This window comes from Saccostrea cucullata, unplaced genomic scaffold (assembly GCF_032062105.1).
Source record: "Saccostrea cucullata isolate Sc308-1 unplaced genomic scaffold, CSIRO_AGI_Scuc_v1 ctg275, whole genome shotgun sequence".
In the NCBI taxonomy this organism is placed as follows: domain Eukaryota; kingdom Metazoa; phylum Mollusca; class Bivalvia; order Ostreida; family Ostreidae; genus Saccostrea; species Saccostrea cuccullata.
Window position 1 is genome coordinate 92,501 of NW_026924241.1, and position 15,000 is coordinate 107,500.

At 33.7% G+C, this 15,000-nt stretch overlaps 4 protein-coding genes across 9 annotated transcripts in view; 3 read left to right on the forward strand and 1 right to left on the reverse strand.

Annotated features, from left to right (window-relative positions):
* The window catches only part of LOC134266021 (heterogeneous nuclear ribonucleoprotein H3-like), a 5,275-nt gene extending 4,974 nt beyond the window's left edge, over positions 1 to 301 (forward strand). The window contains exon 9 of the mRNA XM_062748238.1: positions 1 to 301. This exon is cut by the window's left edge and continues 82 nt beyond it. Coding sequence (XP_062604222.1) covers positions 1 to 58 — 58 coding nt within the window. The 3' untranslated portion in view covers positions 59 to 301.
* Positions 302 to 1,302: 1,001 nt separating this feature from the next.
* On the forward strand, positions 1,303 to 3,160 carry LOC134266012 (prostacyclin receptor-like). Its single transcript, XM_062748230.1, has 2 exons — positions 1,303 to 2,132; positions 2,245 to 3,160. Exons 1-2 carry the CDS (start codon positions 1,386 to 1,388, stop codon positions 2,509 to 2,511), a joined length of 1,014 nt encoding a protein of 337 aa, XP_062604214.1. The 5' UTR covers positions 1,303 to 1,385; the 3' UTR covers positions 2,512 to 3,160.
* An 829-nt stretch (positions 3,161 to 3,989) lies between these two features.
* Positions 3,990 to 5,416, forward strand: LOC134266013 (prostaglandin E2 receptor EP4 subtype-like). Its single transcript, XM_062748231.1, has 2 exons — positions 3,990 to 4,786; positions 4,933 to 5,416. Exons 1-2 carry the CDS (start codon positions 4,028 to 4,030, stop codon positions 5,170 to 5,172), a joined length of 999 nt encoding a protein of 332 aa, XP_062604215.1. The 5' UTR covers positions 3,990 to 4,027; the 3' UTR covers positions 5,173 to 5,416.
* Positions 5,417 to 7,766: 2,350 nt separating this feature from the next.
* LOC134266025 (protein phosphatase 3 catalytic subunit alpha-like) overlaps positions 7,767 to 15,000 on the reverse strand; it is an 18,972-nt gene continuing 11,738 nt past the window's right edge. Inside the window, exons 11-14 of one of the 6 annotated variants that reach the window (XM_062748248.1) lie at positions 13,514 to 13,546; positions 12,276 to 12,360; positions 10,831 to 10,928; positions 7,767 to 10,538 (exon numbers count right to left, since the gene is read on the reverse strand). In XM_062748248.1, the coding sequence (XP_062604232.1) occupies positions 10,420 to 10,538; positions 10,831 to 10,928; positions 12,276 to 12,360; positions 13,514 to 13,546 (335 nt within the window). In that variant the 3' untranslated portion in view covers positions 7,767 to 10,419. Of the gene's footprint in view, positions 10,539 to 10,830; positions 10,929 to 12,125; positions 12,211 to 12,275; positions 12,361 to 13,513; positions 13,547 to 13,785; positions 13,798 to 14,155 lie in introns of those variants that run through there. The other 5 variants (XM_062748249.1, XM_062748247.1, XM_062748251.1 and 2 more) reach the window with 5 other exon arrangements.

A 15,000-nucleotide genomic window follows, 5' to 3' on the forward strand; every position in this document is an offset into this window, starting at 1 on the left:
AGGAGGTATGGGCAACATGGGGGGAAATATGGGAAATCCAAACTACACTGCATTTTGATAGACATTCTCAAAAATTTTGAAAGACTTTTCCTTTGAATGAAGTAACTAGCCATAGTGTGTTTGTTCTCCAGGATGTGACATATGTTTTTTATTGTTGTTTATGAATTATCTCCAAATCATGTATATATCATTTTACATTGTAGTACATTGTTGTTCATGTCATAATTTCAGTGAATATTATTTGTTGGGTGTACATGTATATATGCATGTAAACTCTGAATAAAAATGAAAAATATTTTAATCATCTCGTGTTTTGTTAGTGTGTGGGCTTCACTAACATAAAAACTTTGATCTAGTTAAGTTTTCCAAGTATTTCTTACCAACTTTGTGTTGCATGACGTAGATTATTTTAAAGGTAGCTTACTGTTTTGCTTATTATTTGTCACAGAAGCAACCAATCTATTTTCTTAGAAAGTATGGTAATTGACGGTCCAAGAATATTTTTTAAAAATACTTCAAGTCATTGACATATCAAAAAATAATGGCACGAAAGGAGGTTTCTTGTTACAAGGAATGCATAATAAAATATGAAAGTCCTAGCAGCAACCTGTAAAAAGTAAGCAAGTTTAAGTCTTTTCAAATGTAGACCAATCTTAAAGGTCAAGGTCATGTGGTAAATAAAGACGTTAATACAACTACAAGGACATCTTCGCTAGCCAAGGGTTTCTGATACGCTACTCTCTTCATAATAAGGAGAGAAGCATATCAGAAACCCTTGGCTAGCAAAGATGATACAAGGAATACAAATGTAATATAAGAAAGTCTAGCACCAACCGTTCAAAATTATTTCCAAGGTTAAAGTTTTTCAAATGTTGGTCAAACTTAAAGGTCAAGGTCAAAAGGGTGTGGACACGTGTAGTACACATGTGGAGTATAAACGCTTGAGCTCCAACTATTCAAAAAGATTTACTTTTAAATACTAGTACTTAAAGTTTTATTACATGTATTCCATACTTTGCGATAAAATGATTTGGTTTGCAAAGTCACATGACCTTTTAACATCGAGCAGTAGAGCGACATGTTGACCTCATCAGCTGCTGGTGGCTTTCCTGTTATCATTTAAGCAAAACAGTTTTATGAAAATGAAATCTTAACGAAGTTTAATGCAAGTTGTTATACATGTATGTGATCGCTTATCAAAAATGTGGAGTTCATAAGAGTTTATATATAGGATACTTACTTGATCTATTACAGGGAAGGAAATTCATACATTGATTCATACATTCGATTTTAGGAAATATATTAAGATGTCTCATGCTTTCAGCAATTGGGAGGGACAACTTAAAATTTCTATTTGAAATTGGCTTCCTAGAGGGCTATTGATAATGCGGAATAAAACAGCCTATCATATCTTATGTGATGAGAAAGAAAATGAAAGCGCCATTCCAGTGTACATTCAACTGACTCTGGGTGCGTTAGGAAACATTCTGGCGGCTGTCATACTGTGGTTGAGCCGCCGTGAACATAAATGGCAGTCCTTCTATGTCCTGTTCTCTGGACTAGTATTGACGGACCTGATTCATAACTGTGTATGTTATCCTGCTGTCCTTCGAAGATATATTTCTCACTTTACTTGGTGTTTTCCGGAAGAACTTTGCGATTTATTTTCCTTCATGGAGGCCTTTTTCCACCTTGCATCCGGCTTGACCATTGGAGTTATGACCGTTGATAGATATCTATATATGAAATCTAAACGTCAACGATTTTCCAGGCTTAAATATGTTGCCCTGTTTTGTACTCTTCTAATTATATCAGGAATAATTTCGAGTCTACAGCTTATAGGAGTAGGCAACAGTCAATTATTTTACCCCGGATCATGGTGTTTTCTTGATTTTACGAGCAGATCTGTGGGTAATAAAATTAACGCTTTTATATATTCTTTAACTGGGATAAGCATTATGTTGGTGACTATTGTCGTTGGAATCATAACCATTTCAATGACATATAAAAACTCTGAGCATCAAGCATTACTACTCGACAATCAACTTGTGACTGGTATATATGACAGTCACGTGACCAAGTTTCTTTTTATCTCGATATTTACATTCGTTCTCTTGTGGGGACCACTTTTGGTTTGTATTCATACATTTTCTTTTATTTCTTATAAGGAATATGTTCAATCATACAACTTATTTAAATTTTTACCTCGAACAAAACATTTCATTAAACATGTCTTTTTGATAGATTGACATTTTACTACACGCTGCAGACTTAACAACAAGCGACAATGAAAAAGAACTATGGCTTGTTCGATTGATGTACCTGAATACCCAGATAAATCCTTGGCTTTACGTAATTCTGCGCAGAGAGAGTTTGCGCAGGTTTTTCGTGTGTTGTTTGCGATGCAGAAGACAGTGTTGCTCTGGAGAAAAAAATAATGAAGAATATGATGAGGAGATTCGTAACATCGTTAGGAATGAAGATGATGATGAAGGTTTCAGCAGCTCTTAATCCTCAATCAAATTTCTGTTTCTCCACTGTAACAGTATTTATGTGACTTTGACTCTCATTTGAGCTGCCTGTAGTGTGAAACTTTAAAAATAAGACTGAATTAATTTTAAAATAAAAACAACATTACCTATAACATGTATAACATAAGTGTGATGAACTTTAATTGGAATTTTTCATCAACACAGATAATAAAAAAAAAAATGTAATTTATGATTATTACTAGAAACTTTTTTTTTTCAGCAATGACAAAATATTTTTCATATAGTTGTACATTGATTTGTTATCTCCCCATGCATTCCCATATCATGAGCTTCTAGCATTACATTGTAAATGCAGACAGAGAGAAAAGCTAGTTCGTACTAGGAAGTTAAGGTTAAACAAAAGGATTCTACATGAAAAGACCAAATGAAATATATTTTAAGGGTACTTACCACAAACAAAAAATGGATGCGCGGGTTGATATATATTTTTTGACTGATTTTGATTTGAAATGACATTAATAATAAATCCCTGAAATATAAAGAAATCGTAGGTTTTCCTTGGTGCTTAGATATGAGATTTTGTTTTGCCTTCTATATAACTTCATACAAAATTTTGCACAATTTTTTAACCTTATGACAAAATCTGATATAATTCTCCCACTCTACTTGGTAAACTTTATTCAGGTTGTCAATTTAAATGTAAATCTATGAAGAATAATGCTGATTTCTGAAAAAAGTTTGTGTTATTTATCCTTAAAAGTGGAGTGTAAAGCAATTGAGTGAAATGTATGAAGATGACGAACAGTATTCGAACTCAAACGTTCATTAAACAATCCAAATCAGGAACAGAGCAAACACAGACCTTTAAAACATGAGAGGTGGGATCAGGTGCCATTGAGGAGTGAGCATCCCCTGCCGACCGGTCACACCCGCCGTGTGCTCCTTGTCATGATCGGGAATTAACGAAAAAAATATGTAATTCAGTAAGGCGCGGATCCGGATCTGATGAATTGAGAGTACACTTCGTGAATTTCTGCAAAGATTTTCAGAGAATTTCTTTGTATGATCCTGATGGTCTAAGATGCTTACTCTTCAAGGCGCTTGATTTCGGAGAGTCCTTGTTTAATGCCCTGTTCAATGATTTGTATGATTTATAGATTTTTTTAAATCGATAACTGTTCATTTTTTTTCTTTTGTTGAAGTTCGATCCTGTCTTTAGTCTTAAGCTTTTATACTAGCTTGTAAAGTAAAAAAATGTACATGTATATAAGTTTTAAAATATTTTGTGGATAATTTCAGTCGATTTAATATGTGTTTTTTTTTCAAGTATATATAGCAAGACATTTCCCGGAAGGAAGCAAAAGTCATTCAAAGTTTAATCATGCGAAATTCAAATAAATTTTAAATTTATAAAGCTCCGAAAAGTTACAGGAAGTAGAACTTTGATCCCATACAAGGATGTATAATATATGATAATTTTCCCCATGGACTGTGCACCCCAGTGAAGAAAGGGAAAGTATGAACATTTAAGTGTGATGATTAGGAACAAGACGGCTTATCGTATTCTATGTGAGGAGAGGGAACACGAGAATGCTATCCCGGTGTACATTCAGATGACACTGGGAGGTCTAGGAAACATTCTAGCGATTGTTTTACTCCTAGTGAGTCGACATGAACACAAATTCCAGTCCTTCTATATTCTTTTTACTGGTCTGGTAATCACGGATTTAATAAATAATGCCGTTTGCTATCCTTTAATTCTTCAAAGGTACATTTCCCATTTTACGTGGTGTCTTTCCTATGAACTTTGTGATTTTCTTTCGTTCCTGGAAACATTTTCACATTTGGCTTCAGGAATGTTCATTTGTGTTATGACCATGGATAGGTATTTATACATTCAACGACCACCCTCAGAAATGGCTGTTAACTCTAGACTGAAATACATCGGTGTATTGTGTGCTTTATTATGTATAACGGTTGCAATATCAATTTTACATGTGATGGGACTCGGAAACAGTCAGTTGTACTACCCGGGATCTTGGTGTTTTCTGGATTTTACCAGCAAAACTTTGGGAAATAAAGTTAATGCCTTAATCTATTCCGTGTTTGGAATCTCAATTATGATTGTGACAGTCATCATAGGTTTCAAAACTGTGATCATGAGTTGTAGAAACACGGAGTACCAAGCATTACTTCTCGATAACAATCTAGTAACAGGAATATATGACACTCACGTGACCAAGTTCTTGGTCATTTCTATGTTTACATTTGTTTTCCTTTGGGGACCCCTTTTGGTAAGTATAGAAAAAGTTAGCTTTAAAGGTTGTTTCAGTAGCATGCTAGTTATATATAGAGACCATTTCTATTCAGCAGTTTGAAAAAAAATGGAAATAAAATCTTTTCACTGGGTTCTAGTACATGTGAATTTTTTTTTTTGCAGATCGACATTTTTCTCCACGCAACAAATTTGACGAAAGGAAACAACAAAAAAGAACTGTGGTTTATTCGTTTAATGTATCTGAACTCTCAAATTAATCCTTGGCTCTACGTTATCCTCCGAAGAGAAAGTTTGCGCCGAATATTCCTAATGATGATGCAGTGTAGAAAACTCTTCTCTAGAAATGAAGAAGAATCTAGATACGAGGAAGTTCAAAGTTTTGCTAGTATCGAACATGAATAATAAAGACACTAGTGTGGTGTTCGACTTCTCTGTGAGTTACAAGTCACCTCTCGTACCTCAACCCCCCATCCTAGAGAGAGAGAGAGAGAGAGACTGCCAAGATGCTGACCGTAAAGCATGGTGTATCGTTGAATGTTTTTACAACCGTTAGTACTGTTTATCATATATAGATCATTTTGTTGTTTATTATATTAACATGATGATTTGTTCGATTGTTAAATTACAAAGTTAAGGCAGAAGCCAACTTATCGTTTGGAATACGATTGGTTGTACCTTGAACATCTGCAAAGAAATCTTCATTTTCACCCTAAGAGATAAATGGGGGTAAAAAGAAGCTGCTTCCCCATTTCACATAAGCCAATTCATATAAAGTATACTCTAGATACAATACGGTTTCGGAATTTTGATTTTTCACTCTGGGGGAATTAGGGTTCAAAAACCATCGGGTTTTTGTACAAAAAGTCTGGTCCCCTCTCCTCGTACAATATTTGCTGTAGCCAACTCAGCTTTAGGAACTTGATTGGTGATTTCATGCGATTAGATTTCAGAATATATTTTTTACCCCGAGACGATTAGGGTCAAAAACGTTTTCCCCTAGAGAGAGCCCTGTTCCCTGAACATTTTTTACAGCAGTCCATTCATATTTTAAATGTGAAAATATGAATGTGAATGGGAGTGTTGTTTAGATGTGCACTAATAAGGTTTTGGAATCTTGATTTTCAAGCATTCATGTAATCATAATCCCACTCTGATACTACAATCAGAAAGACTCACTCTAATACTGTAACTCCTGATCCAGGGACCATGGATTTCACAATTTTAGATAAAGTGAGTGACCCTTGCTCATAATACTAGTAATGCATTGTCCAACTGCTTAATACCCAAGAGAAAGGAATGTGGTTTTCAAAGAATTTATGCAATCTAATTATATAACCAGCAGAACCCCACCCAACACTAGAATCCCTGGTCCAGGTCACGAAATTCATAATTTGGAAAGGACACATTTGCTCGTCATTACCATATAATAATGTATTCCAAATACCCAGGGACAGAGGAGTTTTCAAAGAAATGATGCATTTTTCACTATATAAACCACATAATCATTACGAGTTCCATCCTTAAAAGACCAACTCAACAAAAACATAGCATAAGCCTGCTAAATACCCAGCGGAGGGGCAATTAAGACTTTGGAATAATTTATGTATTTTTACAATTTGATCAAGAGAGTCCAACCCTAAACTAGAACCCCTGACCCAGGGGCCACAAATTTCACAATTTTGTTCGAGGGACCCTTGCTCATCACAACCACGCACTTACTTCGTCTGCTAAATACCAAGGGTAAGTTAAAATTTTCAAAGAAATGATGCACTTTCACTGTATAAACCGTATAAATATTAAGAGTTCCATCCTCATCAAGGCCAAGTATCTCTTAAATTTGGAAAAAGACGCCCTTACTCAGTTCAAGCATAGATACCTATGGGGTAAAGAAGGCTTTAAAATAATTTGTTATTTTAAATATTTGATCAACAGATCTCCACTCTAAACCAGAACCCCACCCAAGGGCCACAAATTTCACGACTTTGGCAGAGTGACCCTTGCTCATTACAATCACGCACTTAGTTTATCTGCTCAATACCCAGGCACAAAGTCTAGTCACTTTCCCCCAACGTCAGAACTGAATTTCACTATTTTGTACAAGGCACCCTTGTTCTTCATAGCTTTTCATTTCATTTTCATGCCTAATATACACACAGGGAAAGGAAATCCTTATAGCATTATTGCATTTTATACTACATAAATTTGATCCAGGGCACGTCCACTTTATCTGCTCAGTATACCTAGAGGTAGAGAAGAATGTTATAGAATTCCTTTTCACTATATATTTTCAACAGAACTCAATCGTAAGTCCCGAACCCCCAGTTGTGAGGCCCTAAATTTGACAATATCAATAAAGGTCTCATTGCTTATTATAATCATGCCAACAGTTTCACTGATTGTATGTCCGGAGGTAGAGAATATTTTTTACGACATTTACATTTAAGATTTAAATGTTTTTGGCTTCAACCTTCAGGTTCCCGGGAGGCAAGGGCCATGAAATTTACAATTATTGCTTCCCCTTTGCCTAATCCTGTTTCATGACTGGCTCAAATTGGTTTATGAGAAGAAGCTGAAGATGTTCAAATGTTATTAAAATGACAAACATCTTACCTGAAACAGGTGAACTAAAGAATCACTCATTTGGACAGAATTGCATTTCAGTCCAAAGAAATGAATATTTTTACTCTTTGATGAGTGAATGCTACTTGTTTCATAGACAAATGATTTCAAATTTTTGCAAACAATGTAAGGTTTTATATATATCGAATAAAATCAAAGGAAAAAATTCTAAATTTTCAAACTGTTTAAGTCACATTATAGGCATTATTAGGTCTTATTAACCCATCTTCTTTCTTAACAAAAAATTTTGATGAAAACTTGTGGCAAAAAACACAAAGTATTTTTTGTAGTAATTATTTATTAAGTATAAAAATGTTGTTGGTAGAGAAAATGGTTTGAAGAACAACACCAGTTTCCAGACATCTAAAGACAACACCTAAAAGTTGTCAAAACTGTTTAAATTGCAGAGAATTGTAAAACACATTTAAAGATTAACATCAAAGTTATCACTGCTGAAATGGCTATGGACCATTTTTTTTCTGTTGTGACCAACATACGCCACAACTACACTATCCAGAAAGTAGACTCATTATTACATTTCAATGGAAACACATTCCTTATAATACAATAAATTGAAAGAATCAAAATTTGATAACATGAATTTAGTTACAACAAACTGCAGATATACAACACTCTATCAACCCTCTTTCTTTCTGTGCATATACCGGGAATATGACAACAATACTAAAAAAATAAATAATGAGAAAAAAATTCCTTTCATTCTTTCAACAATAACTGATACCTTGACCAGGCTTCAGGCATCCAATAAATTTGATGAATGGCCATCACGAGACTGTTTTCTGCATTTGCTCACTTTGTAATTCCTGGCTTTTAATTTAGACATGTCATAAGAAACCCAGTATAGCACATTTTAGAAACATGCTTAAATTTCTAAATTATCTTTTTTTTTTGTTTATAAATACAAACATAATGATATCAACTATAACCAAGAACTAGGTAGGGAAAGACTTGTAAGGTGAGGTTCATATTAAATTGAAAAATTCTGCTTTTATAACTGAGGAATAACAACTGAAGTTTAGTGCCAAAAAGGCTAAGAACAATTCTACAAATATATATTAATAACAAGTTACATTAGTAGGATGCAACAAGGTCACTCAACCACAAAAAAACACAAATTGCACTGTGAGCTAAGACAATTTTCTACTACGAGCCCTGAATAAGGTTTCATCATTAGTATATTGAAAATCGGAATGACATACATAATAATGAAAAAATATCTGCAAAATACACTTCTGTTCATTGCTTAAACATGGCATTTACATATATTATCATCCAATGAAAAAAAAATAGTAAGGAAGGGAGGGGAAGGGGATTTCATAACATCAACAATAAACCAGTAAGGTGTGCTGCTACTAAACAAAGAAGCCTCTCACTGCAGACTCACTAGTACACCATTCAATAAGCTACATGTAATCCAAAAAAGAAAAAGCTAATATTTCAAATTAGTTACAAACACTTTGCGAAAAATAGATGAATTTGTTCCGTAAAGGTATCTAAACATTTAATAATTTTCCTTTTACTTTGGAAGGGAAGAAAGTGCTTCAATTATGAAAAGCTGACAACTCACATTATACAATTTTACTGGCTGTTATATCAAACATGTTAACCATTAACAAAATTACTGACTAGAAGTATCAAACATCTTGAAAATAACATCTGTAACTTTTCTGCTCTCTTTTTTATTTCAGTCAAAGATTTCAAAAATTAACACTGGAATATATCTCAATGAAACTTAAATGAGGAAGAAAAAAAGGTAGTCTTGATTTTAAACCTATGAAATAAAAACCATGTTTGGTTCATATGCAAAAAAGGACATAGGTAATTTGAATTGCACTGTCACTGTTGTGTGTTGCAGACTTACAGTGTGTGGCATCTCCCTAAATACCACAATAAAAAGGAAAAAAAAAGAGTTCTGGATTTCTCTCTCTTTGTTTATAGCACTACATACAAAGCTTCAAAATCGTTAATAGTACCGACATGATGCATACATCCACAAGAAATAGCAAAGAAATAATAATTTAATGGGACTAGTAATTCAGATACACTAAAATTGGGGGAATTTTTTGTTGTTGAGAAAACACACCAATTAAAATTCAACACTTATATTAATATACATGTATATATTTATATATAAGTACAGATCAATGCGAGAATGTAAACAAACATGAACAATCCATACATAAAAAGCAATCTCCCATAAATCTGGAGGATGCGTACAGAGTATGACATATACATAATCAATTGCATTTGTTCATTCAGCACAGATCTTTTTCGAATTTACTTCCCTTCCTTGTGATTACTTCATGAGATTTTTTTTTCAATCACACATTTATATGTCTTCAAAATTTCCATTTCTGTAGCATTTTTAAAAACACTTTTTTTGTTCACTTCTTTTATCACAAAAAGCTGAAGTCTTTCTAGAGGTTTTCCTGAAGAGAGTGTTTGCAAGTTGTGATTAGTACAACTTATGTCCGATGAACTCTCGCACACACTTGTGATACATAATTCAAGCCAGTTGAAGCAGGTCTTTTTTGTGTTACTTTTCCTTTTGAAAGCTGTGCTGCCCTCTTTGTCTGTATATACCCTGTCAAACATCACCAAGACATCTGCTACACACTAAGTCATCAGCTGGCCTTGCTGAAAAATGCTTTAGTTTTCTACACTATGACTAGAATGAAAACAACTCTTGCACTATCACTGAAAAAATATCAGAATCCTGTCCTTACAAAGTAAACTCATTTACAGATAAAAGGATGAGTGAGCAAATGCATAAACTCTGTAGAAATCCATAAACTCTGTAGAAATCCGGCAAAATGCATTATCAGCAGATATTACAAAATGGAAAATTATGAGAATTGGTAGCATGCTAGAAAAAAATCTTCCCTTCTGCTGTTGTTTGACAGCCGAAATGACAAAACAGATGAGACTGCACATGACCAGTGAGTGTTCGGTGTGCAGTCTCAGATATTGCCTATGAGGAGACCAGCTCATCATCTTGCCAGCTCTTTCTTATCTTGTGGAATTGTTTAGGGAGTCTTTCTCTGGTGGTCTTCTTTCATTCATTTTGTCTAAGCATTTTGCCTCCTCGAACCCACTGATTTTGTGAGTTGGTGAAAATCCACTCAATGCTACAAAAAAAATTCAACTTTGCTTGAGCAATGTACATCTTGCATAAAATCCATCTTAAAATGAGGTAATTGTTAAGATCTCATTTTAAAGTCAGATGCAATGATGAAAACATTTTTTAAAATTTTCCTTCTTGTACCCGAGGCCCTAGTTCAGAAACATGAGGCCCAAGTTTAGAACCAACCAAAATTAAAGACAGACATGACAAAGCCAGTCATCTTGCCATTGAATTAGATATAGAATTTTTTTTGGACATTTCACATTGGTCCTTGCCAGCTTTTGATTTAACAATACCTGTTGAAAGTGTTTCTTTGCCACCTGACAATGCCCCTAGTGGTAGAAGTCCATTGGGTGTAAGCCCCTTCAGTTGCAGGACACTTTCACTTTCCTCTCTGAAATATATTGTCAAGATATTTTTTTTCTCTCTAAAATCTAGTAAAATATGCAAATATATTGCAAAGACTGAGAAAAGTGTTACTTTCCCTTCTTTTCTTTATGAAATGAAAATGAAATCACTGTTGTTAATGTTCAAAATTAATATACTTTATGTCAGACCTGATGCAAGTTCCTTTAATTCATATCTTTCTTTTTTAAAATATTAACTTTAATAATCTTTATTCATTTATTAACTTTATATATCTTTTTTTCAACACTGAATTAAAAGATATGTTCATTTTTTATTATAATACATTAATTATTGATTATACTTAGTAAATATGCTTTCCTACTATCAAAGGTGATAGAAATAAGCATGTCTCAATAAAAATACTTCCAAATAAGCAATAAGCATTATCTCCTATCTTTAACACTTGTGATTTTTTTTTTAGGGAAAGCCTCTGAAAGGTGAGGATTATTGGCCTATCAAATGATATATTTTATATTGTCCAAAGGTCATTGAAATACCTACATTGGAGATATCTGTGTATTTGAGAAATGTTTTAATTAAATAGTAAGGAGCAGGTTAAATCGTGTTATCAATATATAATTAACAATGTGTGTTAATGAAAAACAATATCTTTATATATGCCATTAGGGATAAAATAATAATTAATTTTACATATTCACTGGGGGTTCATGCAACATGTGGCTGCATACACATTCAGGACTTATAGCATTTAATTAACAGTGCATGAATATTCATAGCATAATATGCTTTTGCACTTTTTGGAATTTCTGATTGATCTTCCAAAACGTTAAATTGAACTGTTTTGAAAACTTTTATCATCAGGCCCTTTCCTACAAATTATCTTTTCACCTACATATGTTGAACAGAAGTATATTAAATTCATAAAATTCCTTCTATTTTCACAAGGTTGTCAAAGTGCATTTTAATTGTGTAATCAAAGCAAGCTTCAACTATTCAAGTCATGTACATGTACTGGAAACCTTAAAAATGCAATAAGCAGATTTCCAGTATGCTTCAGACCTTCAAAAGCAAACGAGTGATATCTGTGTTCTGGGCCAAAACTTTTAAAGTTCACTCTGGTGAAGGATTAATTGAAAGCCATTTCTTCTTTACAATAGAACCAGAGGACAGAGGAAGCCAGATTTCTGATTTTTCTGATTTTGTTTGGTCAAAGGACACGTACCTCAGAACAGTGAAGACACGTGCCATTTTGCCGATTGCCCGGATTTTGTTCCGTATCACTTCTTTCCTGGCTGCCACTGCACCATCTGTAACAAATTCAAACACACACTCATAAACAAACCCAGCCAACCAAGCAGCACACACCACCTACCTGAGCACCGTGAACACGCGAGCCATTTTTCCGATGGCTCGGATTTTGTTACGTATCACCTCTTTCCTGGCGGCTATAGTACCTCCTGGAAAATCAGGGTTGTATAAAATCCAAATAGTGCATATAAATTGATCATCTTATCTGATTTTTTTTTTTTTTATAAATAATTCTAAAAATTTTATCAAGAAATCAATTTTTGCATTTAAATTTTAAATTCATATTTTTTCTTATGTACTTGTTTTGTAAATTATAAACAATTTAAATCAGTGCAAGGGTATAAGGGCTGAATTTTGCTTTTCCTTTAAGATAATTTAGATTGAGTTGGTCTCTATTGAGGACACAGTTAAAAAGTTTTGGTTAAAAGGAATGAGGTCTACAGGTTAATACTGGTGTATCAGTAAAAGTGTTCATAGAAACAAGGCAAGGTATTCCCCAAAAATTAAGTACATATATACACTGCATGTGAATTCTTTTTGAAGCTATGTGCACAAGTGTCAGAGCAATGTTAGACCATAAAGGCTGACCACTTAATGACACGAGTAGTAGATTAGGACCTAGTTTACATTTTTAGTGTCTGTAATAACTTTTTTTACATGAAGCAATACAAAGACATAAAAATGCTTTTTTTCCCTGTCCTATTACTTAGTTCGAGCAGCCATCTGCCATGAAGCACTAACAGACATCTACATTAGAAAACAGTTAATGAAAACATGTGCCATTTTTTAACAATGCACTTATTGACATAACAAGTGTAGAGCCTATTAAAATTGCAACTTGTAAAATATGTTTCACAAATCTTGTAGCTGTTAAGAGCGACACAAGTAGATTCTTTGAATATATTTCTATACATGTTGTAGTAAGCACAACAAATTACTCCTTTTGATGCTCCACTCCACTTTCTTGTGAAAATGTAGATAGCATTTATAAAGTAACTTTCTGAGTTGCTTTGTCATACATTAAAGCTAGGGAGCCAAAATTTAATGCTAAAAGATGTATTGCGAGGAAGTTTAAAAATAATTTTCTTCTGGATTATAATATGCTTAAAAAGCAAGGCAAGTTACACAGCAAATACTGCTTAGTCATCAGAGGCAACTATGTAACTTCTTTTTTCTGAATTTTGTGCTAGCAATAAAAGATGGAGAATCTTGAGGACTAGTGATGGGGGTGGGGGGATGGAGCATCTTTGAGGGGGCCAACCAGGCAATGACACAGATGCGGTCCATGCTGGAGACACTTACTTGCCTCTTTATCCTGGTCTTTGGGGTCAGAAACTAGAATGTTACATAAATCTATTAGTCAATCTTGTTGACTTCATGATAAACTGAGTACCACTTCTTCAAGCAAAAAAGCTATATATATGTATAAAAAAAAAAAAAAAAACTACAGGCAGTTGCACTTCACATCCAGCTATATAGGGTTATAAAAGGCTTCTAGCAGAGCAATATGCAAGTTATGTGTATATACTGATGGCTCTAAGCTATAACCACAGCAGTCTGGACTCTTGACTTACCATTACGAGGTCCTACAGTAAACATGCAAACCATTGTGAAGGGAACCAACAAGACACAGAGTTACAATCTTTACACACAGTCAGACCAGCACAATCTCTTGGTTTTGAATACAGAAAAATCAGCAGGTGTAATGACTGCCTTGTACTGGTGGCTTTACTAAATTATTGTTAATTAATGACTGGTCTGACACAAAAGTGACAAACTGATTTTAACATCACCTAAAAGCTACAGAGTAACAGGAACAAGTCTCTTTAATAAAACAGTGACTTTTCAAATCATAAGTATTTAAAAAAAAATAAAACAAACTACAAGGAACATGATATTTAAGTACAATTTGAACTTAGAAATACATTTACGCTCAAAATTTATCAATAGTGTATGTAGCTTTTAGGGGTATTTAAATCAGTACCATATTGCTTCCCACTGTCAAAATTTAACAGAACTGTTAATTTGAAATATTGGTGGGGGTTATCCACATGCATTCGTGCTCATTAGAATCTCAGTTTACATTTGAAGGTATGTAATCAAAACTTTTCCAAAAAAAAAAAATATATATTCCACTGGTTTTAGCAGGTGTACATAATCTTGTTTTTGAAAACAAACAACTTATTTTCATGCTTCTCAAGCTCCAAGACCTGACCATGGCTACCCTTCACCTAAGCTTCACCTCTGAATAATATGGTTACATATACAATGATCATGGATTTTCACTTCATTTAACTATTTGGGTTTTCAAATAATTCTCTAGTCAATAATCTTATCATACATTACTTTGTCAATAATCATTTTGTAAGCAAAGCCCATCACTGTTATTCCTTATGAACTATTGCATAAAGTTGAATGTCAAAATACATGTATCTTGTGCCTACCACTAAAGAAGCTGGTGTTTCAAGTTTCAAGCCATGCTGAATCTGTGATAAGCAATAAATATGTGTACCACAACAGAAGTTGTATTTTTCTTTACTGAAACATACAAGAACATATTCTCTAAACCAGCCCCACCCATTTCTCAAAATTTTTGTGCCATATTCAAAAACACATCTTCAGAGACAGACTAAAAGGAAAATTCTAACAATTTGGAGAGGAAAAAAAAAGATAAAAATACTGCTAATAGTTCTAGTAACTTTCGGTTTAACCCAAAAAACAAAAGAAAAACAAAACTTGGGGGAAAAAGATTTTGTGAATTCAAACTGGACAAAACAATATCACTTCAA